We start from the raw sequence: 24939 nt of genomic DNA on the forward strand, positions 1-24939 counted from the left end.
GGGTGAAGTGCCTTGCCCAAGGACACAACGTCATTTTGCATGGCCGGGAATCAAACCAGCAACCTTCGGATTACCGGCGCAATTCCCTAACCGCTCAGCCACCTGACATCTGAGCTGGTCCTTGTCTCTGTGCCCTGCAGGCCCTGAACGGCTTCGTCCTGGTGGTCACGGCAGAGGGCTACGTCTTCTACTCCTCCCCCACCATCCAGGACTACCTCGGCTTCCACCAGGTGAGCAGGGGAGCTGTGCCCCCCCCCAACACTGTGACATTCATGGTCTTCAGGCCCCAGTGGACACTTTTGGACGGTTAATGCAGGAATGGCTGAGAGAAATGTGTTTCCTCATAGAAGGTTAGGTATTTTCCCATGAGTTGTACAAGATGTTGAGCAACTTGTTGTTAAAACTGTTTAAACCTGCCTTCTCCTGACACAGTTCTAGCATTGTTTGTCTTTAGAATGCCTGTGTGCGTCTGTGTGTGCGTGTGTGTGTGTGTGTGTGTGTGTGTGTGTGTGTGTGTGTGTGTGTGTGTGTGTGTGTGTGTGTGTGTGTGTGTGTGTGTGTGTGCGTGCGTTCGTGTGCATGACAGTACACACACTACACCAGACCACCTCCACCATGGACCATCTAGCCTCGTAGCCCTGAAAATATCAAGTTCAATTCGGACCTAAATCAGGCAGCGGGAGGTGTCCTGTTTCCCAGAGGCCCCTGCCCTGCCCTGCAGGCTGCAGCTGCCCCTTCCTCAGCTGTTTTCCCTCAGCCTGTTCACACCCCCGCCCCGGCTCCATGGCAACGGGCAGACGAGTGCCCGGTGCCAGTGTTTGCCTGCGGCGTTGTTGTCATACAGTATGTACGACACAGCTCACACCATGCCAACTCGGAGCAGCCGTCTCGACTGGACAAGCACCTCCAAAACCCCCAGTATCCCTCCTGGCATAGACCCGGCGGAATATTATATGAAGCCCACTGTTTTAGTCATGTGCTTTGTACTGCGGGACTAGACTTTACACTGTTACACTGTTGTATGGACATAAGAGGGGTTGGGGGAAAAGATGCTGGCCCAGATCTGGATTGTTCGTATCAAGTCGGAAATAAAAGAAGCAGGTATCGTGTTGTGAATCAAGAGGGGTGTGTGTGTGCGCGAGTGTGCGTGCGTGTGTGTGTGTGTGCGCTCACCCCGGGCACTTCTCCCCATCGCAGACATATTTCTCCAGACCGCATTTGAAATGGATGTGTTTACAAGTCAAAAGTTCAGACTCAAACTAATGGGCCTCGTGCACACGCTAGCTGGCACACGGCGGGGCTCCGAGCGGCGTGTCTGAGGGGGCCAGGGGGCAGCAGAGAACCACATCACACCAACGCCGCTCCTACACGCACACACGCTCGTTTTCAGAGATGTGGGGAGGTGAGGGGGGGCTCCTTTGAAAAGGTGCGAGGTACACGTTTGAGTCATTCGGGTAAAAAATGCGCGTGGCGTGATTCTCTGTCAGTCCACAGGACCCAGAAGCACTCGTCACCCTCTGTGTGACACGGGGCATGACCGGGCCAGGGGCCCAGAGCCCTGCCCTACACAGCAGGAGGCTGAGACACACACACACACACACACAGTATATTCTGTCCTGCAACCTTGAAATATTTGGCTTTCTCGCACATTTACACCTCAGCATTGCACTTGTAGAGAAAGACGTGCGGTATTCTCTGGGGCTAAGCCGCAGACGACCCCACCACACGTATCAGGCTCACCACATGTCCCACTCAGTGTACTGTGTGTGCTCTGTACAGTCAAATATACAGACAATCAGCTAGGTCACAGCAATCAGCATGTGTGACAAGAGATGAATAGATCTACTATACAGACCGTGCTAAGGTTTTAACATGAGCACAGAACAGATACAGTACACACATCCAGAGGGTGTGATTGGCCTAAAAATCCCCCCCCCCCCCCCCCACAATTCCAGAAAGTGTCGACCGCTTATGAGGGCCGTGTCTCCGGGCCGAGGAGATCATTAGCGTCGGGGTCAGCGCTGGGAGGAACCTGTTAATGTAAACAGCGTGCTCCCTGTATCATGCGACGTGTCGCCCTCTCCTTAAAACAGACGGCTGCACCGTGGGGGGGGGGCCTGTCTTATGTTGCCAGGAGTCACTCTCCAGGGTTCACCAGCACCACACCCACCTGGGCTTCTCAAAGCGCGACGCCCGACGCAATACAAATCCCCCCCAGCCCCGCTAGATCTGGAGTCGGTGTGGTCCGCCCCTTGTGTGTGCTTAGCGGTGTTGACACGGCCTTTGTGCGGGCTTGTTAGCCGGCGATTGTGTAAGCGGCAGGGTACCGAGGTCCGCTCGGCCCGCCCCCCCCCCCGCCCGCCTCAAAACACACACACTTCTCCACCTCCGTCTGACAGCTTGTGTGAGCGCACACGCACGAGCAAGGATGGCCCTGTGTGTTTGCCATTACCTAGTTTGCCTTTGGAGAACCATGGAAAGCCCGTTCCCACTTGGACTGTTAGTCTACACTTAGTCTGCAACGCAAACAATGGCGTGCTGTTCACTCTCTCTAACTGAAAGCGTCCCCTCAGGAGAGGGGCGGAGAGGGTCATGAACCCCTCCCTAACCCTCTTCCTCCCCAGCTGAGCCTTTAGCTCGCCTGACCAGTAGAGGGCAGTGTGAACCTGTTAAAAGCCACTGTTGTTTACATTTAGCAGACGCTCCTATCCAGAGCGACTCACAGTAAGTACAGGGACATTCCCCCCGAGGCAAGTAGGGTGAAGTGCCTTGCCCAAGGACACAACGTCATTAGGCACGCAGAGCCGGGTATCGAACCAACAACCTTCTGATTACTACCCCAACCGCTCAGCCATCTGACCCCCTGTTTACATGACCTGGTCTTATTTGAAGTCTTTTTTTCTTACTAACATCCTTTGAACCACTGATCTCACTCAACACTGGTAACAGTTGCGTAGATTAGCGCATTTTGATTGAATCAATCGCCTCATGAATGGATGGGTGGGTTATGGAAGTGCTTATGGTGTCGTATGTTTACAGAAAGCAGGACTTGGGTTTCTGGCAGTTCATCCACCTCATGTCTAAACCTCTGTCAATTAGCACCAATGTAGAAATGGTATCCTCATCATCCTCACCGCCCCCTTCGCACGCTGACGCCCGGTGTTCCAATCTCTCTGTGCTTCTGTCTGTCTTGATCCCTCCCCTCAGTCGGACGTGGTTCACCAGAGTGTGTTTGAGCTGATCCACACGGACGACAGAGCCGTGTTCAGGAGGGAGCTGCACTTCGCCCTCAACCCCAATCAGTTTGAGGGGGAGCAGGGCTCCGAGGGTGAGCCCACCTCCGTCCACACTCACCACCGGGCGCCGCGCACGCCCTTACCTGGGCCCGCGGCTGCGCACGTCACACATCCCCTGTCTCCCCTCATGTCCTCTGCTCCTTTCCAGCTTTGGAGTTGTGCAAACTGTGCGCTGTGCTGTGAAAGGCTGCAAGGTGTAATCCCCGCGTGTGCGTGTGTGACTTTTCAGTAGCCACACAGAGCAACAGCAGTGACATCACCAGCAACATTGTGAGCTACAACCCCGAGCAGCTTCCCCCTGAGAACTCCTCCTTCCTGGAGAGAAGCTTCGTCTGTCGCTTCCGCTGTCTCCTAGACAACTCCTCGGGCTTCCTGGTAAACACACTTTGGAGAAGTATCTCTCCGACATAAACATGTCCACATAAATAATAATATACTTGAATAATATTACTATAATAATATCATATTTATTACTTAGTGACCTGTACTGTATATTGCGGAGAGTGAAAATAAAGGTTCACGAAGTTAACCTTTATTAAGTTATTTTATCGTAGTTGTTCACACACAGGAAGAAGCCCCTCTAATGTCTGTGGTGTGTGCTCTGTGTACTTAGGCCCTGAACTTCCATGGGCGTCTGAAGTACCTCCAGGGCCAGACCAAGGTGTCAGAGGACGGGACCATAAGCCACCCCCAGCTGGCCTTGTTTGTCATCGCCACCCCCCTCCAGCCCCCCTCCATCCTGGAGATCAGGGCTAAGACTCTGCTCTTCCAGACCAAGCACAAGCTGGACTTCTCACCCGTGGGAATTGACATCAGGTAGAGATTCTTACTGAGACAGACTGTGCTGAAATATGCCCTTTTATAGACATTTGTTGCAAACAGCGTGTTCTTTTTGTCCCTGTGTCTCTGCCAGGGGGAAAGTGGTTCTGGGCTACAGTGAAATAGAGCTGTGCATGCGCGGCTCAGGATACCAGTTCATCCACGCAGCTGACATGATGTACTGTGCAGACAACCATGTGAAAAGTAAGCCCGGCTTAGTAATCGATACCACATCTGACATCAACGAACAGCAAGTTGGTGTTTGTGAGGTAACGGTTTGCCCCTGTGTTATTTGCCCCCCACTCCACCAGTGATAAAGACAGGGGAGAGTGGCCTCACCGTCTTCAGACTGCTGACCAAAGGGGGGACCTGGGTGTGGGTTCAGGCCAACGCCCGGCTGGTCTACAAGACCGGCAGGCCCGACTTCATCGTGGCCCGACAGAGAGCTCTGACGTAAGTGGAGGGGTTGCCACCCAATCAGAACGCACACACCGTTTTCCCCAAGGCAGCGCTATGGCACTGTACGTGGTGACTAACCGATCCCTGCTCCCTCCAGAAATGAAGAAGGCGAGGAGCATCTCCGTGTGAGGCGACTGCAGCTGCCCTTTAACTTTGCCACGGGTGAGGGAGTTCTGTACGAGGTGGGCCCCTCCCTGGACATAGCAGACATCCCTACCCAGTGCAAAGCCCCCAAGATCAGGAAGGTGGAGGAGGACTTGTCTCTGGACCCCAGCTCTCTCCTGGGCTCCCTGCTCCAGCAGGACCAGTCTTTCTACCAGCAAACCAGCGATCCCAACTCCATGTCCACCCTCAACGACGTGGCCTTCAAGGACAGCCACGCTCTCACCAGCGTGCCCGGAGATACCTGGCAGCATCCGCTGGCCAAGCCCAGCACCCTGCTGAAGGAGGAGGCCACCCTCCAGGACATGATGGAGACCCTGCAGCAGATCATCGGGGACGATAGCATGTGCTCCACCTTGGACGTGGACCCCGTGGAGCTGAAGGACTGGGAGAACACCCTGCTGAAGGTGAACACCATGAACGCCAACAGCTGTGACCTCCCCGACGACCTCAACGAAATCCTCAGTAACGACATCTTTTCCTACGTGGAGGATCACCTCCTCCAGGTGAGTGGCCTTCAAAGACCTGATCAGCTCCCCTCTCCAGGGGGCCTTGGTCACCCCCTCCTGGAGCCACTACCCTGCCTCCCCATCCTGGATCTGCAGCCCCCACTGCTACCTGGGAACCAGAACTTCAACTGGACCATGGAGCCACAGAGCCAGTTACTGGGGAACAGAGGGCCTGGTTCTATTGGGAGCATGATGAAGCTGACACACATAGGTCCCCATGTGAGCTCTGGAGCTCTGAACGACCCCCTTCAGCCGACAGCCACAAACAACACTTTCTCCCTGTCACTGGGAGGAGTTGACCCTCGGCTCAACACGCCTAACAGCTTGGGGCTGAAGACCCAAGCAGGGTTCAACCCTGCCCTGGAGGGGTCATGTTCCCGGATCCAAAACCAACTTATGCAGAACCTCCAAGCCTCCCAAGTTCAGTCCAGCTCTCCGTGGCAGAACGGTCTCGGTTCCGGTTCTCTGAGGCAGATGCAGCCAGGCTCTCAAACCACAGGTAGGCAGCTCCACCCGAGCGCAGTGACTGTTCCAATTCAGAACTTTGTGCAGCAGGGAGTACCTACTCAAGCAATGGGCTTTCAGAACTCTGGGAAGCAATCAAATCACCTTGGACCCTGTCAGGAAAACCAATGGATGCCATCTATCTCCAAATCAGCCATTTTGGAAACGTACAGCCAGAGTATTTCAAGTCAGCAGGATATCATTGTCGATCCTTTATCCAGAGCTAACTGTTTACAAGAAAACTTTTCCCTTCAGACCCAGAACAACATGAATCAAAGACAGTCTTGGCAGCAACAGCAAGAACAACAACGGCAGCTGCAGCAGCTGCCCATATCGTTACAAAACGGACACAAAGCCATGGACGGCCGTTTTAACAAGGTGTCTGAATTCCAAAGAGACTCTCTTCCGGGACAGGCTCCCCAGAACTCTCAGCACTACCAGGCCATGTACCAATCTCAAATGAACCCCAATGTGGCCTTCACTCCTCTCGAAGATTTAGGGACCCAGTCTCTGGTTTCTTCCAACAGCTGTATGTTCCAGAGCCAGTCCACAGTCCCTGTCAACAAAGTGCAGGGAAGCAACACAGGCCTGGGCTCCTTGGGCCCTTCCTGTCAGAGGATGAAGGCCCCCGAAAGCCAGAGCTCCTCGCAGGCATCCTGTTACTTCCAGAGGAACCCTAACCCTGGTGGTCCTGCAGCGGAAACGTCCGCCAGCCCTCAGGAAGACGCCGCCATCAACCCCTTGTCCTGTCAGCTGACACCGGGTCTCCCCACCGACAGCCTGCTGTCTCAACAGCACTACCTCAACTGCAACCCGCACACACAGGTAACGGCACGGACACACCGAATTTACACGGAGGGTCACATGATCTCAGGCTACGTTCACACTGCAAGCCTTAATGCTCAATTCCCATTGATTTATTAGATACATTCATTCTGCCAGCGCGGAATTGTGACGAATGTCGATCATGGGTGACGTAAAAGTCGCACAAATTCCGATTTGACTGTTTAGACTGAGGTCGCATTGCCAAATATCAGACCTGTACCCGATTTAAAACCACATATGACAGTGGCCCAAGTCTGTTTTGAAAAGGTCAGATTCAATGCGCTTTGGGCTGTTCACGCTGTCATCCGAGTAACAGACCTGTGTCACATATGAGGGAAAAAGCCAGGATTCAGGGCCACATTCAGCTGCAGTGTGAATGTAGCCTCAGATAAGTGCTAAGGAGCTATGAATGAGCCTTATTTGGATGCATGCCTTACTGCTTACCTCAGACCTGGGTCAGACACATAGATTAAGTACTTGAAAGTAGAAGGTAATTAAGGTGCATTTGATGTGTCTCACACTTGGCTCTTATGAGCCTGGCCTATTTGTTTCTTGACACCAGGTAAAGTAGGCCTAAATCAAGAGTGCCCTCAAATTTGACAGTGTTAACAAATATCCATTGACGCTGGTTTGGCTTGTATTGAATATAAGTTGCAACAAACATTGGAGGACCACTGTATTATCACTCTATTAGGAATAGTTCTATTTTAAGTCAAAGCACTTACAGTACAGTACACTAATGCAGTAGCATTACATTGTATTGTTTTTCTGAATCTCTCTGTTTGGTGTTCCTTTTCCCAGATCAAGAGTAGTCCAATGGAGGAAAATGGGTTGTTTCCCTTCCAACTTTGCCAAGTCAAACTACATATTTTTCAGAGAACAGTCAAACTAACTGCTGTGACTTCTAGGTAGGAATAGCATGTCTAGCAGCAGACAGAGAGAGGCTCTCATCTTTAAACCCGGACAGACGCAGACTGAAAACGTGGTCACCACCAGGAACCCTTGCCCTGAGGGCGAGGAGAGAGCCCAGAACTGTTCTTCTCCTTCCATACTTAAGTCCCACATCTGGAAACAGCCAAAAGAAAAGGAACTTGGACATCAGAAGACATCATGTTCTTGCACCAAATGTCACTGGAGTTTTCCCTTGTCTCCTCAAACCCAGGGGAGGATTAACCCCGACAGTGCTCTTAACCAAACCAAATGATCCATTGTTCTGATTTGTCTGCTCGTTGGACATTGATTCATTTACTGGTGTTAGTATATCAGTTTTTGGAAAAGTAATGTTTTAGGTTTCAGTATAAGGAAAGGTAATGTGAACAGTTTTTATTGACCAACAACAGGTGAGATTATGAAGTAATAGTGATAAAAGTTTTGATGCAAAAAGTCAAGCAGGATTCTATCTGCTTACAGAAAAAAAATCTGGATTCTATTCTGGCAAAGTTAAGAGGAATACTTGCATCTGAAACAATATAATTGTTCATGCATCTGTATAGGATTGTAAAACATAGATGGTGTGAAAAAATGGAGAGGATACGAACCGTATGTATAGATGTTACATACTTTGTATGAAGGCAGGCATTCCCCACAATTACAATTGGGTTACTAAGTGTGATAACTTGCAGATTCTTGCAGTAATCTGAAGGAAAGTTGAAAAGATTCATTTTTTCTTAAGATAGATTTCATCATACGTTACATGTCTTGGACCACCTGGATCCTTGCCACATGCGACAGAAATTCAATTTTTGATATTGTATTATGATTACTCAGAATGTCATGATAAAAAATAACAGCTCTTTTTTTTCTTTGTTTTTGTTGGAAATTGCATATTTTATATTTTTATAAGCATTTAATCAAAGGTTTTTTTGAGCCAGTTGTGTCCTGTTATTTTAAAGTGCCTTTGTTCACCTACATCTGTATTTGTTTGTGCTTCTGTTCGGTAGAAAAAGAAAAGAAAAAAACTAGAAGGAGCGAGGTGCCTAACTGACCCATTAGAGTTCCAGTAGCCAGTTGAAGAGATGTAAATTCGAGATTCTAGTCGATTTGAGATACTGCTCAACATATAGGCCATTAAATGGTCATGTCTTTCTTGATACAAGCTGTTTTGTTTGATATGTTTCATTTCAGACAGATTGCCAAATTGCCAAAGCATAGGATTGATGTTTTATTTTTTGTAGCAATGCTGTCAGTGTAATGAACTATAATGTAGCATTAGTCACACAGAAATAATATAAGACAAACAAATAAGAAAGAACCACTATTCAGAACTAGATGTTGATTTTTCTCTCCGATACCAAATTGGGAAAATGTTTTACTTTGTTGTCACTTCTGTGATTCATTTATTGCCTGTTTTGTTGAAAGGTGGTGTATTTGGAAAACCCACCCTGATTATACAAGGAAGTGATCTACAAGTAAGGCAGCTACTCTGACTAGTCAGCGAATTCAGCATTGATTAAATATATTCAGGGTGATAAAGAGTTTAGAGAAACGTTAGGCAGGGCAGGGAACTGAAACCACATGACATTTTCTGTGGAATGGGGATACCAAGTGCCTTAGACTTGTTTAATGTTGAAATAAGACATGGAACATAATTAGTTTGTACTATATTTTTTTTTTATAGTTCCTATGTTTGGACATAGTTCCAAGTGGGAAAGCTCTACTTTTGATTAATACAATTTGTCCACTGGTGTGGATAGATTTGTGAAATCTGTCACAGTGCCAATTTTCAAAGTGTAGTGTTTCATTTTCCTGCCTGCAGACTTCTGAACACCTGAAGCACTATTTACATTACATATATTCATTTCATCCTCTGGAATCGAGATAATATGCAGTATCAATGTATTGTGTATATTGTTATTCATTTGTTATTTTTATGTCACATGGCCTTTATAAGCCATTCACACCTGTCATGTACTTTTGTATATTTCCTGCACAACGTGTGTCTTTAAAACATTATTGTATGTCTCTTTAGTATGATTAAGTTAATTATGGCTTTTGTTGTATTTTGCTTTTAACCATGTATCAGACGCCATGCTTTACTCATTTCATCTCCACGATATTAAAGAGGTTTTTATGTACTCATAAAGTTTAAGTGGGATCAGATTTGTTTTATGTAGTAGGCCTAATAAATGGAGCAACACTAAGTGCATATCGGTGGCCAGTGCACTATTGGCTTGTTGTTGTGACTTTCAAGTTTCCCCTTAGCTTTTTCTTCGTTAATGCTTTCTGTGGCCGCTAGAGGGGCATATGCTCCCCAGGTTTGAGTGAGTTACAAACGTTCATGGCCTGGCCATGAACAAGGGGCACCTGATACTTCGGCATCGTACTCACCTCTGCCGCTGCCACCACATTGCAGGAAATGAAGTGCAAGCATTGAAATATAATTTACGTCTATACAGATGCATTTCGTGTCTTTAACGAAGTGCGTGTGCGCTATTCTAACATTGTGAATATGTATGTGATGGAAGATAAATTACAAACTATACATTAGCGTGCAAACGAATCTATATCCTATGATCTCAACGCCCTTTAACCTTTTTAGACCTCTGCCTCTGGCGCGCGTCCGCCAACCGCTTGCGCGCTTTTCTATCCTGACGCGCGTACCACTCCAAACCTCAAGCCTCTGATCCTTGCGCACTCTTGCACAAATCAGTGCCGGTTGCCTGGCCAGTCCAATGCGTGTACATCCACTGGGTCTGGTGGGGGGTTTTGGGCTCAGGCAGAGAGCGCGCTTTAGCTCGTGCCACAAGGGGTTATTTACAATGATGTATCAGCAAAACAGCAAAGCATTTCAAAGTCGTGGTTTTACTGTATAGTCGACTAATTTCCACTCAAATGAACTTTTGCGATTAATGGCACGAATACTGATGCTGTCTTGTTGGGAGAAGGAGTTTAGCGATGCCAATTGGAATTTACCGGTGGAGCTCCATGGTGTACTTGTCGGTACTTTTTGTTTTTATTTTTTACAATTGTCGGTTACCCGGTGATTTGAACGTCTGATTCTTAAGTCTATAAGGGAACATTCATTCATAGCGTGCATTTACGTCTTTGTGACTTGCGTTGAATAGGTTAAATGATAAAGATAAAATAGCGCTTATGGACTGACGCGTCAGTCGGTGCAGTTTCAGCAGAAATATTGGCTACCGGAATTTTATTCCTAACGAACAATAAAGGAAATAAGAATTGTATGCACATACTATTCGAGGAACCTTGCTTGGATGGTCTTGCGGTGTTTATATGGATTGGTTTGAGTAAAATTGTAAAGAATTTGGCCACAGAGCAGGCTACAGATTAAAGCTTCAACATGTATGCTGGACGGAAGAGACGAAAACCGGTGCAGAGGGGGTAAGTGGAAACGTTGTTAAATAAATTCAGTTGCGTTTCACTCTTCTGTGAGAATTCCCTTTTCACAGTAAATATTGAATCACAAAGTCAGTATAGTTTGGAATGAGGCCTTATGTTATATAAGATCTGAATAGCATAATTGAGTGGTTAAATGGAATTGGTATAAAGATTTGCAAACTGTTTCTTTTGCGTTTGTCATTCTGTGTGAGTTACACTTTCGTCTACACATAGCCAGAACCAGAACTGTTATCGTTAATAATTGTTGTGATATACCACAGTTACATTTTATGTTTCCTCGACCAAGTAGCCTACAAGAAATTACATTTACGTATTTGTTTGAAGGCCGATAAGAGCAGCTGAATACTATGAAAGTACAGATTGTTATTAGTAGTAACACAAGAGTTATTATCATCTTCAGAATAATAATACTTAAACAAATGATGATACCCCCCCCCCCTCCCCCCCTATATTTTTATATTTTCTGCTGGTGATTATTTGGAAATATCAATTTTCTGATTGGCAATAGGTACTTTTGATAATTATTTTTATAACTCATAGTTATCATATGAACCCTGAAGAAGCAATTGTATCTGTTCCTTTCAGTGTGAAACAGACCCCATCAGAGGGGGGCAAGTCCAACCCTTCCAAGCGGCACCGGGACCGACTGAACTCTGAATTGGACAGGCTGGCGAGTCTTCTGCCCTTTCCAGATGAGGTCACCTCCAGTTTGGATAAACTGTCTATACTACGTCTCAGTGTCAGTTACCTGCGAACCAAGAACTTCTTCTCAGGTGAGTTCCATTGTTCTGGCCTTGTTTGAGTCTGGGTGGATTCTGTCATGGCTGTATACAGTCTGTATATGGCTACAGATGTATTGAAGGAGTTATTTCACTGAGCTTTTAATTGTTTATCAATATTGTATTTTTTATAACACCTATACATAATAGTTGGTGTTATTACTTACATTAAAACAGTAAAATCACCTGAGATAGATGGCTAAATCACAAAACTTCTATCCTCTGATTTGGTCCACTTAGATACTCTTGTCTTTGTGTTCAGAATCGTGCTGTCCTATCTCGCATCCCAACTCGATGCAGCGGCAATGCAGTCACTGGGTTCCGGCGGTACATTAATAATTGAATGAAAATGAGCTTGAAGAATTTATAAAATGGAGGGAGGAAATTGTTTGTTTTAGACAGACAATTTCGAAAATGGCTGTCGAGGCAATTGGGGGGGGGGACAGTGGGGCTCACCCTGGCTTGTTGTGAGTGAGAGCACTGTCTGGGATGCATGGGAGACAGGGCCTACATACATGCCCGCTGTTCAGACAGGAATGGAGAGAGCGGAAGAGTGAAGAGAAAAGGGGAGCGTTTCTATACTGCTAGGGGAGTCAGGGATTAATAGGTACGGCATGACTAAAACAGTGGTGGAATAATCATACCCTTGAACATGGAGTCTTTTTCCTAAGTCAGTGTCATGTTTTTGTTTAGAGTTATGGAATAGGGTTTGCAGAGACCGCTGCTCTGCCATGTATGAATGCAATGTGGGCCACTCACGCCCAGTCCTCTACAGTTTTCACAATAAAGCATAATTTGTTTTGTGTAAACAAAACAAATACTGCTTGACATGTAGGGATTAGATCTGTTCTGCAGGCTTTTAGTGAATCGCTTGTGTGATTTCGAGATTGGAGCTTAGCAGTGACATGCTGTTCTCTACCGGCCTTAACTCTTTACAACCGACTGAGCTGCTCCAACTCACAGAGGTTGGAAGAGGGGAGTTCTGTGGAATGAAGTTGTGACAGCTTCAAATTATTATGGGGAGGATAGTCCGTATCGTTTTGACCAAGAAAGCCTCTTTGTGATTGTTTCCTCAAATGAAAAGATTGTGAGACAATTTTATGAATCATTCAGAAACTGCTTTCGAAAACCAACTCCTCAGCTGGGGAGGCCAACATGCTGACCACTCAGGGCTTCTCCAAGTCACTTGTCAGTTCCCATCAGTCTCTGCTTCCATGGTTTGCGCTCCTGTCAGATGCTTCCACAGCCATGCTATTCCCTGACCACGTCTGACCACGAGGAGAGGTTTCTCTACGGGGCTGAATACATGACAGCCCCGCGACCCACTGTGCTCCAGTAGGAGCGCTGCTTCACAATATAAGTCAACATAACTATGTACACATTGTGTCGCTGAGGATGTTTGCCTGAGTGTTTGCTCTGTTGTATCCTGACCTCCACTGAGCTTATCAAGACTCTTGTTTCAGACAAATGACAGATCACTTAACCACACCAAATGATAGATTTTCCTGTTTGTCTTGGTCTTATAAAATAAAGCTGTATGTCAATGTCTGGAATGAATAGAGCCGTAATCTGAATGAAGGCCCACGGTATGTTTAGCCTCCCACTTCCGTCATGGTTTGTTTGGTTGAAAGGTTTTTTCAAGCCCAGAGCACTTGTTGGATCAACTTAACTGTGCATGGAGCTCAGATCTTTTCATATGAGGATGAAAGAGGTCCTCGTTTCTGTGACCATATCCTGCATAGAGTCACTGATACAGTACTACTGCAGCAGTACAGTACATGCTTATTTCAAACAACATGACAGAGCTATACATATTGAAACAAAGAAATGGGCTCAACTCAAGTGCTATTATAACCCATTCCTATAGCCATATTGAATGAAAAGAGGCACACAGATTTATGGTTTTGGCAAACCTATTAACAATGTATAAATCCTGGATGAATTCTTAATGAAGTGTACCCTAATGGTAAATGTTATCTTAGTCTGTTTGTCTCTTTGATATCCATCACACCCGAGATGGTTTCTATGGTGTGTTCATGTACTGTTCTGTACACAGTGTACCCACTGACTTTGTTAACACACTTCAGCCAGATGAAAATGAACACTTGAAGATGAAAGTGTTTGGGAATAATAACAGTAGTGCTAATCCACTTAAAGGGGGGTTATATTCCTTTGAAGGACAAAAAGAAGAAAGGGATGAGGGGAAAAAAACAAGCAGCTCTGCTCTGTTCAACCTCGGATCACCAGAGGCCAAAGTCTAGCTGCTGTGTCAAGGTAGCCGAGAATAAACGGGTCTTATAAAGGGCCACTTATTGTGTTTACCATAATTGATCTTAAAATGAGCTAATCCGTTTTCTCGTGATTCAACCTAGCGGCCAGTGATGTTTTCTTTTCTTCACTGCCATCTGATAAGAGATTCTGAAATAGCTCCCAGTGGTATCTGGGTTTTTCCACATCTCCAGCCCTCTCTGTCTGTCCTCAATCCCTCGCCACATTCCTCCTATTTTCTCCACACCTACGATCTGTCAACATGTCTTCCTCGATTCCAGGAAAGCTTGTCAGGTCCCACAGAGTGCAAGTAATTTTTTGTGCTGATTAGGTTGAATTCCAATAATGCTGGTTGTGTGTGTGTGTGTGTGTGTGTGTGTGTGTGTGTGTGTGTGTGTGTGTGTGTGTGTGTGTGTGTGTGTGTGTGTGCGTGCGTGCGCGTGCGTGTGTGTGTGTGTGTGTATGACTGTGTGTGTGTATGCATGCTCGTGGCATGTGGAAAGGGACACACATGAGACTGTCATGTTTCAAGAGGTACACACATACTTGACTAAACACATACTTGTGCTACCAAACCTCTGTTGTTTTAACTGCCCAAGAGAATGATCCGGGCAAAGGTCTCGGTTGGGGTCCATTGTGAACCTGCTCTACCAAACACACACACACCATATTCACACCATCTCCCCCGTTTTTACCTCAGCTGAGCTCTGCATGGTCTCACCCTAGTGTGTTAAGTTGGTTATCCAACGATGGCCTCAAAATAAGGCTTCAGCTGTCATGAGCAAAAGAGGAGGCAGCCTCTTCCAAGAAAGCTTACAGTTTCTAATTGCTTGGCCAGCTTATATGTAAACATTGAGCATGATGCCAGAGTTAACCAGAGAGAGAGGCTTAAGTTCCAAACAGAGACATGTCCTATTGTTGCTTTATCACAGTCACCCCATGTCAGACTAAAGCTCGTTTAATTATGAAAGATATTGAAGAGAGAATGTTGGATGAACAAGCGCTGACTGAAGGCTTGGCCACGGCCCTATCAAGACTAAGATGGCTGTGTGTGTCACACATTTCGTTCGGTTGTAAGTGCCAATTAATGTTCATTAAAATCAGATGGAACAGTCCCCCCGTTCTCTTGCAAATGGCCACAGCTCCACTAGCGTGCTGTCAAAGGTTTTTTTTGTCTGCTCTTATCCTTTACTCTTTTACTGCTCCGATAGAAAACGAAGGCAACACGGTATTCATTAAGGGAGAAGGGAGGTAGGCAGGGAGCAGTCCTGCGATCAGGAATTTTGGTTTACTGAAAGATACTGGAACCTAAATTTCAAACGGATCATTAGAGTCTCACAAACAATTGACAACACTCAACATTGTGCAGTTTAGAAGGTCATGACATGGGCAGTGTGGTGTATTGCCAAAAGGATTGTTTTTAAATCTGAGATTGGAGATGTCATTGTTGATTAGTATACACTCACTAATTATACTCAATGATAACTTGTGTCTTTACAGTCTGACATGTTCTGTGTTTGTAGAGAGTATTGGGTATGAATATATGTGGATGTTACTTTTATCATATGTGTGCAGCTTGACCTCACTGTAACTCTTGATAACAGTGAGGGCAAGGCTTGTATTTGTCTTCATATTGGCAAAGAGAAGTTGATTGAAAGGAAACGACACATGTTCATTGGTCTCTTGACATGTCATGCCTCAAGGTGTTGTTATTGACCAATTTCCTCTTCAACCTGCATTTGCTCTCCCTCTCAGCTGAATGTCAGGACTCATTGATTGGTGTCTCTAGTGGAGTATATTCACCTGGGAGATCTCCACGACATCAGTGGATGACCTCGGGAAGTAAAAGGGACACAGTTGGCATATGGACAGGTACATAGGCAGAAATCCCAGGGGCCACGACCCCCCCATCCTGGGAAAAATATCATTTGTCCTCCCCAATAAATCACTGTAAACATAAGGAGATTTAAATAATAATAATATACATTTAACATATTACAATGTACAATGTGTTACAGCAGAAATGTTGGTGTCCCCCTCAGGAATTGCTCTTGAGAAAATGTCATATAATTGTCCCCCCCAAAATTGATAGCAGATTTTCGCCACTGGACAGGTATATGGACCTCCATCTTAGCTGTTTAAAATAAGACTCATATATCGAATGAGAAAAGATGCTCTGTTTAGAGGAGTGGTAGTAGTAGTGGTAGTAGTAGTGGTAGTGGTAGTGGTAGTGGTAGTGGTAGTGGTAGTGGTAGTAGTAGTGGTAGTGGTAGTGGTAGTGGTAGTGGTAGTGGTAGTAGTAGTGGTAGTAGTAGTGGTAGTAGTAGTGGTAGTGGTAGTAGTAGTGGTAGTAGTAGTGGTAGTGGTAGTAGTAGTGGTAGTGGTAGTGGTAGTGGTAGTGGTAGTGGTAGTAGTAGTGGTAGTGGTAGTGGTAGTGGTAGTAGTAGTGGTAGTGGTAGTGGTAGTGGTAGTGGTAGTGGTAGTGGTAGTAGTAGTGGTAGTGGTAGTGGTAGTGGTAGTAGTAGTGGTAGTGGTAGTGGTAGTGGTAGTAGTAGTGGTAGTGGTAGTGGTAGTGGTAGTGGTAGTGGTAGTGGTAGTGGTAGTAGTAGTGGTAGTAGTAGTGGTAGTAGTAGTGGTAGTGGTAGTAGTAGTGGTAGTAGTAGTGGTAGTGGTAGTAGTAGTGGTAGTGGTAGTGGTAGTGGTAGTGGTAGTGGTAGTGGTAGTAGTAGTGGTAGTGGTAGTGGTAGTGGTAGTGGTAGTGGTAGTGGTAGTGGTAGTGGTAGTGGTAGTAGTAGTGGTAGTGGTAGTGGTAGTGGTAGTAGTAGTGGTAGTGGTAGTAGTAGTGGTAGTGGTAGTGGTAGTGGTAGTGGTAGTAGTAGTGGTAGTGGTAGTGGTAGTGGTAGTAGTAGTGGTAGTGGTAGTGGTAGTGGTAGTGGTAGTAGTAGTGGTAGTGGTAGTGGTAGTGGTAGTGGTAGTGGTAGTGGTAGTGGTAGTAGTAGTGGTAGTGGTAGTGGTAGTGGTAGTAGTAGTGGTAGTGGTAGTGGTAGTCTTCATTGTTGGTTCCTAGCATACCTAGGATTCTAGGATGCCCTAGAATTCCGAATGTTTAGTGAGTCGGTTTCCCTGAAGTCTACAGGCGTAGTGTTGGAGGCTTCCAGGATCCGCCATCTGCTTCCAGGATGTGAGGCCAGATTAGGACTTACATAACATGACACTGCATCCCACTTCATGTTATTATTACTGTATCTACTACAGGTCCATATGACATTTTAGTTTTTTTTCTGTTGTTTTGCAGTTTTGCTTATTAAAAGGGTTTATAGAAGTCAAGTTTGTCATTGCTTGTCTGTGTGTGTGTGCATGTGTGTGTGTGGGTTTGAATTATACAAAAGTTCACAGCATGCATATGATTTGCATACAGCATAACATCTTAATGCTAATCATTACTAATCTACATTTCTATCCATATCATGATGCACATTATTTAATGTGGAGGCTAAAGCTCATACAATGCCATACTGTGGTCTAAGTCTAATGAAACTGTCAAAATAATTACATTCACTGTGGAAGTGACTGGGTCTACATTAGCTGCATCAATATTTCACAGCCCACTCTGCCTACTGTGGAAGGCCCGCCTGCTTATAGTTCAATTAATACATTTAAACAATACTGTATGTGGTGAGTTAGGGTTTTTGAAAATGAATTAAAACAACCACCACATTCTTAACACTACCGATGCACAAACATGGCTTGTTCCAGCACTGCAAATTGTTCTGTGCTTGCCAAGATCAAAAATCTTAGTTCTTAGTAAATATAATATATATTATCAAAAATGATTTACTAGTTTCTATCTTTTAATTTGTGGTATATTCTTAAGCCTACCTATTTCTAGACTGGAATCAACTTATTTTAAGATATCTTGTCGAGTAAAATGATCTGTCCATGCAGCAAGATAATTTTACTAGTATTAATTCATTTTCTCTTCAAATTTAGTGTTAGTTTCTTGTATTTTAGCAGACCTTTTTTTGCAGTGAGCACACACGCGTTACATGTTACAGTACAGTAGCCATGTCTGCCTTCTCTTCTTCAAACATCATTTACTGTATCTTACAGCGTCCCCTTTCTTCCACCCTCCATCCTGCGCCCCTAACCCCAGTCCAGGGTCATTAAAGATTCAACCCCAGCTACAACACAGGCCTCTGGAACCCAGGGGCCCCTCATGTCCCCTCCTCACAAGCTGCCACATTTGACGGGTCACTGTTTGTGTCACACCCGCTCAGTGGCACTTCTGTCTCATCTGGGAAGACGTGCAAGGTCAGGGTGTGTGGGGCGAAGGCAGGGGGTCTCCAAAATGTGAGAATGAGCTCACCCCCACCTCACACAGCCCCCCCCACCCCCTCTCCACTCACACACACACATATACACACATCCCCCATATTGCTATCCCCATGGGATATTGGGGCTTGGCTGTCATTTGATTAGTTTGGATATTCATGGCTGAGTTTTGTTTCAGTACAAGATGGCAGCTCGGGCATCGCAAAGGCAGTCGTTGTCAGGCTCCTTTAGAGTGGGCAGCTGTCTTCTGTGCTCTCAGGCTCTGCGCCACATTGAGGGAGTTGAGGGAGAATGGTGGCTTGCTGGAGCCTGTCACGTGTGTGTGTGTGTTCAGGGCTGAGGAGTGCCTATTTTGATGTTTTTATTGCTTGTTGGCCGCCACCACGGCAGCTTCCAGTCGGCGGCTGTGTGTTTGGTAAGCGGCTGCTCTCCGTTCGGTGGAGTCAAAAGCACTCCGCACTCCTGGGTGCCCCCAGGCGCCGTGTGTCACAGGCATCTGCTGCAGTGACGTCATCAACACATGACGCGGTACAAATAGGCTCCAGTGTAAATATTTCACGACGAACATCTCGGTTACCCTCCCCTCCGCAGCCTGTGCTGTTCCACTAGACTGCACTCTTCTGAGAAGCTCTCAGCACTCCCCTGCTCATTCACTCAGACAGGCGTATTGGCGCTCGCTCGGCGCTAGTGCTAGGCTAACGCTAAAGTGGATCCCGCTGTCCTCCTTGCTTCACCCACCGCAACGGAGATTGACAGGAACAGCACATACTTCATACCGCTCAAAGAGTTTCTACATAAAATGAAACAAAATATTTGATACCTTGAAGAAGGAACCCTGATTTAATAATGAATCCTACACTATTTTAAGCATTGTGGAGAGATCCCCAACCAGGTTAAAGCTGACAGGAGCCATTACAGGGCTTTGCTGTTCAGGAGCAACATCGGCCAACTCCCATTTCCCAGGCTGTGTCTCTCAGTGTCAGTTTCAGTGCACCATCAGCACATCCCAGTAAATCTGTTTGCTGTACCACAGTACTGCCTTTTAGTATTCTGTCATGTCGGCCCAGTCCAATTCTCACAGAGTCACCAAACAGTATTTACACAATGTGAAAAAAGGTCTCATGGGACATTGTGTCATTGCGCCGACAGTTCCCCAGGCTACGTCAATGGTTGGTACTCAGAAGAATTTGAGGTATCCCCGTCGATTCCTCTTCCCCCACAGTGACTAATGAATGAGTTAATTGTGTCGTAGTGGAGGGAGAGATCGGCTTTATATGCCAGGCTTTTAATTGAATCATCTTTGTTCAGTGAGCCAGCTCTCTCAGCTAGGCCAGCGCTAGGCCTAATTGTGCCTGTGTGGTATTTCATGTTTTGGAAAAAGGGGGAAGGCTGTTTCACCCAATCGATGGTTCCCCCCCTCCAAATGCTCAGGGGCGTGATGTGTGCACTGACCCACATGGCGCACCGTAGCGGAGATGACAACAGCATGGACATCATTCTACTACTGTGCATTATAGTGGGGGATATACAGACACACAAACACAAGCTCAGAGAGGGTAGGGAGCTGAACTGATTTGCCCGGTCACGTTTTTGTACTGTACGTCAACAGAGCATGCCACTCACAGAATGCACGGCTGCATCATTGTGAAAATGCGATCAGTGCCTTTTAGATTTGTGTGTGAAAAGAGAGAGAGGGGGGGTTAGGTTTAGGATGCAGCATGTGTTTCTTCAAGATTTCAGAGTGCAATATTTCAGATTGCAGGGTCCCATATCGATCCCTTTCCTGCTCATTAAGCAAAACATGTTTGTCCTTTCCTTATACAAAAGGATCCATAACACACGACTTCATTTCAACCATGGGAAGCCATGTGACCCAGTTGGGAACAAAAACACATAAAAGCCCTGAAAAGATTCTCTGGAAGTGTGCTTTCCACTTGTCCAGCTCCCTCTGGGTCTGTTTCCGGGTATAATTTGGATTACAACAGCAAGAAAAACATGTTCTATACTTTTATCTCTCATGTGGTTTTCCCAGTAACTTGTTGGGGTCCTGAGAAGAGATCTGTGTTTGCGTGCTGACCACCATCTAAAGGCTGTGGCCTTTAGCCTTGCACCGATGGAATCCACTAAAGGCCATGGGAAACAGCAGCAGATCGCACTGCCTGCCTTTGAAGGAACAGAGATGTGGAGGAGGCAGGAATAAGCCCTAGGTCTCCTACTAATGCCCACCATGGCCTTTTATTGTAAGGCGTTCTTCTCCCCTATTCTTGATTATTATTATTTTTGATGGTGGCTGTTTACTGTCTGAGTGTCCTTGAGCAGGCCACAGCAAGCTCTTCGTTCTGAAGAAAACGGGAGGGGTTGAGTGCAGTAGTATGGAGTATATGACTGAAAGGTACTGACTATTTCTGTATACTGTGACAATAGCCTGCCCTGTGGCGTATCTGTTTACAGAGTATGCACATATCCCTGTCTATCTCTTACTCCCCTTGCTGCCTGCCCCTGGCTCTCCTTTTTCCTTTAAACATATTATTTTCTTTCTGTAAGACATTCATTTGCAATGTCATTAATTTCTCAACTTTCTTTTCTGCATTCTCCTGCATCAATGTACAATTATGTTTGACATAATCCATAATCATATCAACAGTTTTGTTCTCCCAATGTAGAACCTGTTTCTTAACTTCTACCTGGAGTTCAGGAAGCAATCCACATATGAACACATGACAAAGTGGCATGGGGATGCAGCTGCTGTAAAACCAGAATGTTTTTCAAAAATCCTAGTAAGTCTTTCCAGATAATCTGTAGGATCCTCATCTTTTCTCTGTTTGCAATCATACACTTTGCTCCAGTCAAGCAACACCCCTTCAGTATTACTGCCATTAAACACCATCAGGAATCTATTTCTCAACACACCGGGCTGGAGTGCAACCTCTAACCCTTGATTCAAATCAATAAAAGTATGTATGGCATTGATAACTATTTGCAAATCTCTTAGAAATGTTGCTGAGTCCTCTCATGTCAGGAAATCCCTTTCCTAGCTCCCTCAGCTCAGTCACTGACCATGGGCGATAAAGGTACATAGGCTGTCATACATCAGGACCTGGATATGCACACATAGGGTTCATTGATACCTGGGGGTTCAACTGACAGGCCTTCCTGATTAACCTCACCCATCATGTTTTGCTGTGATATAAACCTTCTCTTGTAGGTTCTGTTCTGGCTGCACCTGACCCGCTGCTTCCCCATATAATGCATTTTCCCTGTCTCTGGCTCTCCTCTGCATAGCCACAGCTATAGCAACAACATCATCTTCATCGTAGGTAAATAGGCTACAAATCTTTGGTAGACTCTCTTGTTTCCCTTGAGAATTAGCGCTACCTTCAGCCTGTTTCACAACTACTGACTTCTCACAATTAGTTTTGGCACTGTTAGTCTGTTCAAGCAACTTCATGTTAACATGTTCGAGCAATGTCTTGAGTTCCCTCACTTTATGACTTTGTTCAGTCTGATCATCTTTTCTCTGTCTCAAGACGCTCCGGGTCATTTCTTGCTTCTCTATCAGAATCAGTTTTAGCTTGATCTGATTGTATTTTCTCAAGATAGACAATGCCATGTCGTCTCGTAGCTTCAGTTAACCATATCATAAACATTGGCCAGCTGACAAATTGTTTACACGTCCGACTTGTTTCCTTGTCTTTCAAAAACGCTTTTAAACTCTCCTATATATATATTTTTTTTACATCAAACGTTCACTCCAGCGGAAAACAATGTCTCGGGTCATGATTAATCCACGCATGCCATCTCTCAATGCTTGACACTGCTTGAATTCCATGTAGCTCAAACATATATCTGGCTGGACTGTTCGCAGGTAACAACGTCTCTATCGTTCTCGTAGTGGAAGCTAAATTACCCATACTGAATTACAATGTATCTGAATACAAAGTATCTCTAACAAATCTCATAACGGTAGGCTATGTAGCCAACTCTTATGATTTACTGCAGCAAGAATCACACAGCACTTTAGAATATAGTCACAAAATCACATAGCACTATTAAACAGTCGCACAATCTCATAGCACTGTAAAACGGTCACAATATTGAAGAATAAAAGAACTACAATATCATGTGGTAGTGAACTACAAATATGGTCTTTTTCAAGCCAAACTATCCTCGCCCTCCGGCGCTCGATCATGGGACGCGCCTACAAAGACCCAACTCTTTTGGGAACGCGCATACAATAATTTCCTCAACTCCGTTACCTCATAAGTAACAAAATAATCACAATTCGTGTTTAAGAGAGACGAGTTAATCCATAAACTGCCAGTCTATCTTTCCCTCAGTATTTGATTGTGTCCCTCGCTGATCATTTAATGCCAAGTTTGTCAGTAAAAACCTTACTGTCCCTTTACATTGTCAAAGTATCCCTAACTTGTTTAAAACACTTTACCCTTAAAAGTCGGTCTCTCGCATAAAGCCTTTGACCCTAATACATTATGACCGCCCACCTACTGTGCTTGGTCTTAAGAAAAACTCAAAACAACACTTAATACAGTTACAATTCAAACAAAAATAAAAATCCCAACAAGATCTCTGTTTAAAAGAGAAAAACAACTTTAAACATGCATCTTAAAAGTAACATATACGTTTGGTTCACCCCTGGTCTGTATATATAAAACCATACACTCTGTTAACAAATCCTTTCCCCAGGTCAAGAGTATGGGCCGTATTCTCTGTTAACAGATCCTTTGCCTCAGATCAAGAATACAGATTGTTTTACATATTTGTTTAAATACTTCACTCGACCAGAGTTCTTGTACGCTATCAGAGTTCGCCAACTCTGACCTAGACAAAGTAAAAATAGCAAGTCAAATAATGACCCAAATTTACTAAACCAAGATTCTAATATTATCTTCCTCCTGTTGAGGCCTAGCAGACTCTGGTCTGCTAAGACCAGACTCCCAACTGAATGTCACAATAAAAAAGGTTCTTAAATTTTTTACGTTACCAGCATCGCAGAGGGACAGCAGGCGCACCAAGCATAAAGCAGTCCGTGAATGGGGTTTTAGAAAAAGGATCCCCTTACCTTTTGGTTTTGCGCGTCACGGGTTCTGCTTTACACTGGTGCCGCCGTGGGTCTCTCCTGGATCTGGTTCTGCAATCCTGCCGACAACGCCAATTGATGAAGAATGATTTTTTGAAGAGACGGATGATTTGTCCGTCTCTTCATAAACGGAGTGACTAAGTTCAGTTGAGTTCTGGATTTTACTAAGTATTTATCAATCTGCAGATTGGGAGAGAAAACCAGTTTTCTGACCATAAATGACAACACAACCCCAAGCTTAGGTATCAACGAGGTCTCTCTCCGCTCCGAAAGCCGAAGGACCATCTTTAATAGGGCACAAGAATGTAAACATAGATTGTGACAGTCAGGCAGGAATGACGTTACAACAGTCTCAGAGATAAAGATTCACTGCTCCCAACACATGACAACTCTCACACTAGAGAGTTCATAGTTGGAGCTCTCCTTGTAGTCATGACAAGGACTGTTTAGCCAGTACTTTCTCCTGACCCCGAACATCTATTAACCTGACACATAGACACAATATACTGTTATTAATAGCAAGCTTACATGATAAACGTACTAACTAGTATCCAATGACTAGTTATATTGATTAGTGAATAATGTAAGCACACCGGAAATCGCAATTTCTTCCACATGCCTGAGTCAGACGCGAGGGCAATTCTGAGGAAATCTGCTTTTACGTGTACTTTTTCACGTTTCTGAACATATTAGACTTATGCGTTCTTCTTCTCTCTTTCTTGGATTGTCATAATTTCCTTAACCTACACTATTAGAATGAGCATTCATTGACAGCCTTGCAGCCATAGTCAGACTGACAAGTAATTGTCCTATGTTTTCGGAGCCAGCTAAGTGGATGACCCCTTCAACTTTGACCTCTGTGTTGTCACCTAAGCCTCAGCCAATCTCACCTCAGACACGCTCAACACACACAATCACATGGACTGTTGACCCCTCTAATGAGCGTTGATCCCACACACCAGTTAAACCAGTGGGCGGGGTCAGAGGTCACGGAAGAGTCTTCAAACCCGTGTGCTGATCTGGAATCAGGTCTTCACTGACTGTTCATTTTAGTCTGGTTCTTTAGGATTTGACTGAGGTCTAATCAGATCCCAGAACAGGCCTACTCAGAGGCCGTTTGAAGAGAACAAACTCCGAGCTGATCATGAAAGCATTCAGACTCAATTCTCCTCTTTGTTTGGTCTAGACTCAAGAACAAAAGCTATGAAATGTATGTATTTTGATTATGTACAATGTTTGCGTAACTGAATGTAGAGTTTTCTAAAACAGTCAGGACGTACTATTTTGTTCCATGGAAATGTGACTCGCGATAAAAATATGTTGTTCACTTTACTCTCGCTGTTTCATGGTTTTACTGGCATTCTGGGGAAAAGGGTCTCACAGTGAAGACACAGAGCGCCCTAGATTGGGGCCCATGTGGTGTCAGCTGAGGGCCCCTGAGTAGCGTCCCCCGCCCTGCTGAAAACCTGACAGCCTCAAGAGGTGCGGTGGAGTTGTCACACCCGCCCGTGACCTTTCCCTCACAGTCC

The 24939-nt window shown here is 45.4% G+C and overlaps 2 protein-coding genes across 2 annotated transcripts in view; both read left to right on the forward strand.

The window, feature by feature from the left end:
* Positions 1 to 7735, forward strand: part of LOC134007859 (aryl hydrocarbon receptor-like) — a 14325-nt gene extending 6590 nt beyond the window's left edge. The window contains exons 3-10 of the mRNA XM_062447574.1: positions 141 to 230; positions 3208 to 3328; positions 3526 to 3671; positions 3910 to 4112; positions 4210 to 4319; positions 4427 to 4568; positions 4672 to 6574; positions 7376 to 7735. Coding sequence (XP_062303558.1) covers positions 141 to 230; positions 3208 to 3328; positions 3526 to 3671; positions 3910 to 4112; positions 4210 to 4319; positions 4427 to 4568; positions 4672 to 6574; positions 7376 to 7486 — 2826 coding nt within the window. The 3' untranslated portion in view covers positions 7487 to 7735. The remainder of the gene's footprint in view (positions 1 to 140; positions 231 to 3207; positions 3329 to 3525; positions 3672 to 3909; positions 4113 to 4209; positions 4320 to 4426; positions 4569 to 4671; positions 6575 to 7375) is intronic.
* A 2394-nt stretch (positions 7736 to 10129) lies between these two features.
* ahr1b (aryl hydrocarbon receptor 1b) overlaps positions 10130 to 24939 on the forward strand; it is a 33082-nt gene continuing 18272 nt past the window's right edge. The window contains exons 1-2 of the mRNA XM_062446841.1: positions 10130 to 10915; positions 11519 to 11706. Of these exons, the coding sequence (XP_062302825.1) occupies positions 10875 to 10915; positions 11519 to 11706 (229 nt within the window). The 5' untranslated portion in view covers positions 10130 to 10874. The remainder of the gene's footprint in view (positions 10916 to 11518; positions 11707 to 24939) is intronic.

The sequence above is a fragment of the Osmerus eperlanus genome, chromosome 21 (genome assembly GCF_963692335.1).
Source record: "Osmerus eperlanus chromosome 21, fOsmEpe2.1, whole genome shotgun sequence".
Lineage (NCBI taxonomy): Eukaryota > Metazoa > Chordata > Actinopteri > Osmeriformes > Osmeridae > Osmerus > Osmerus eperlanus.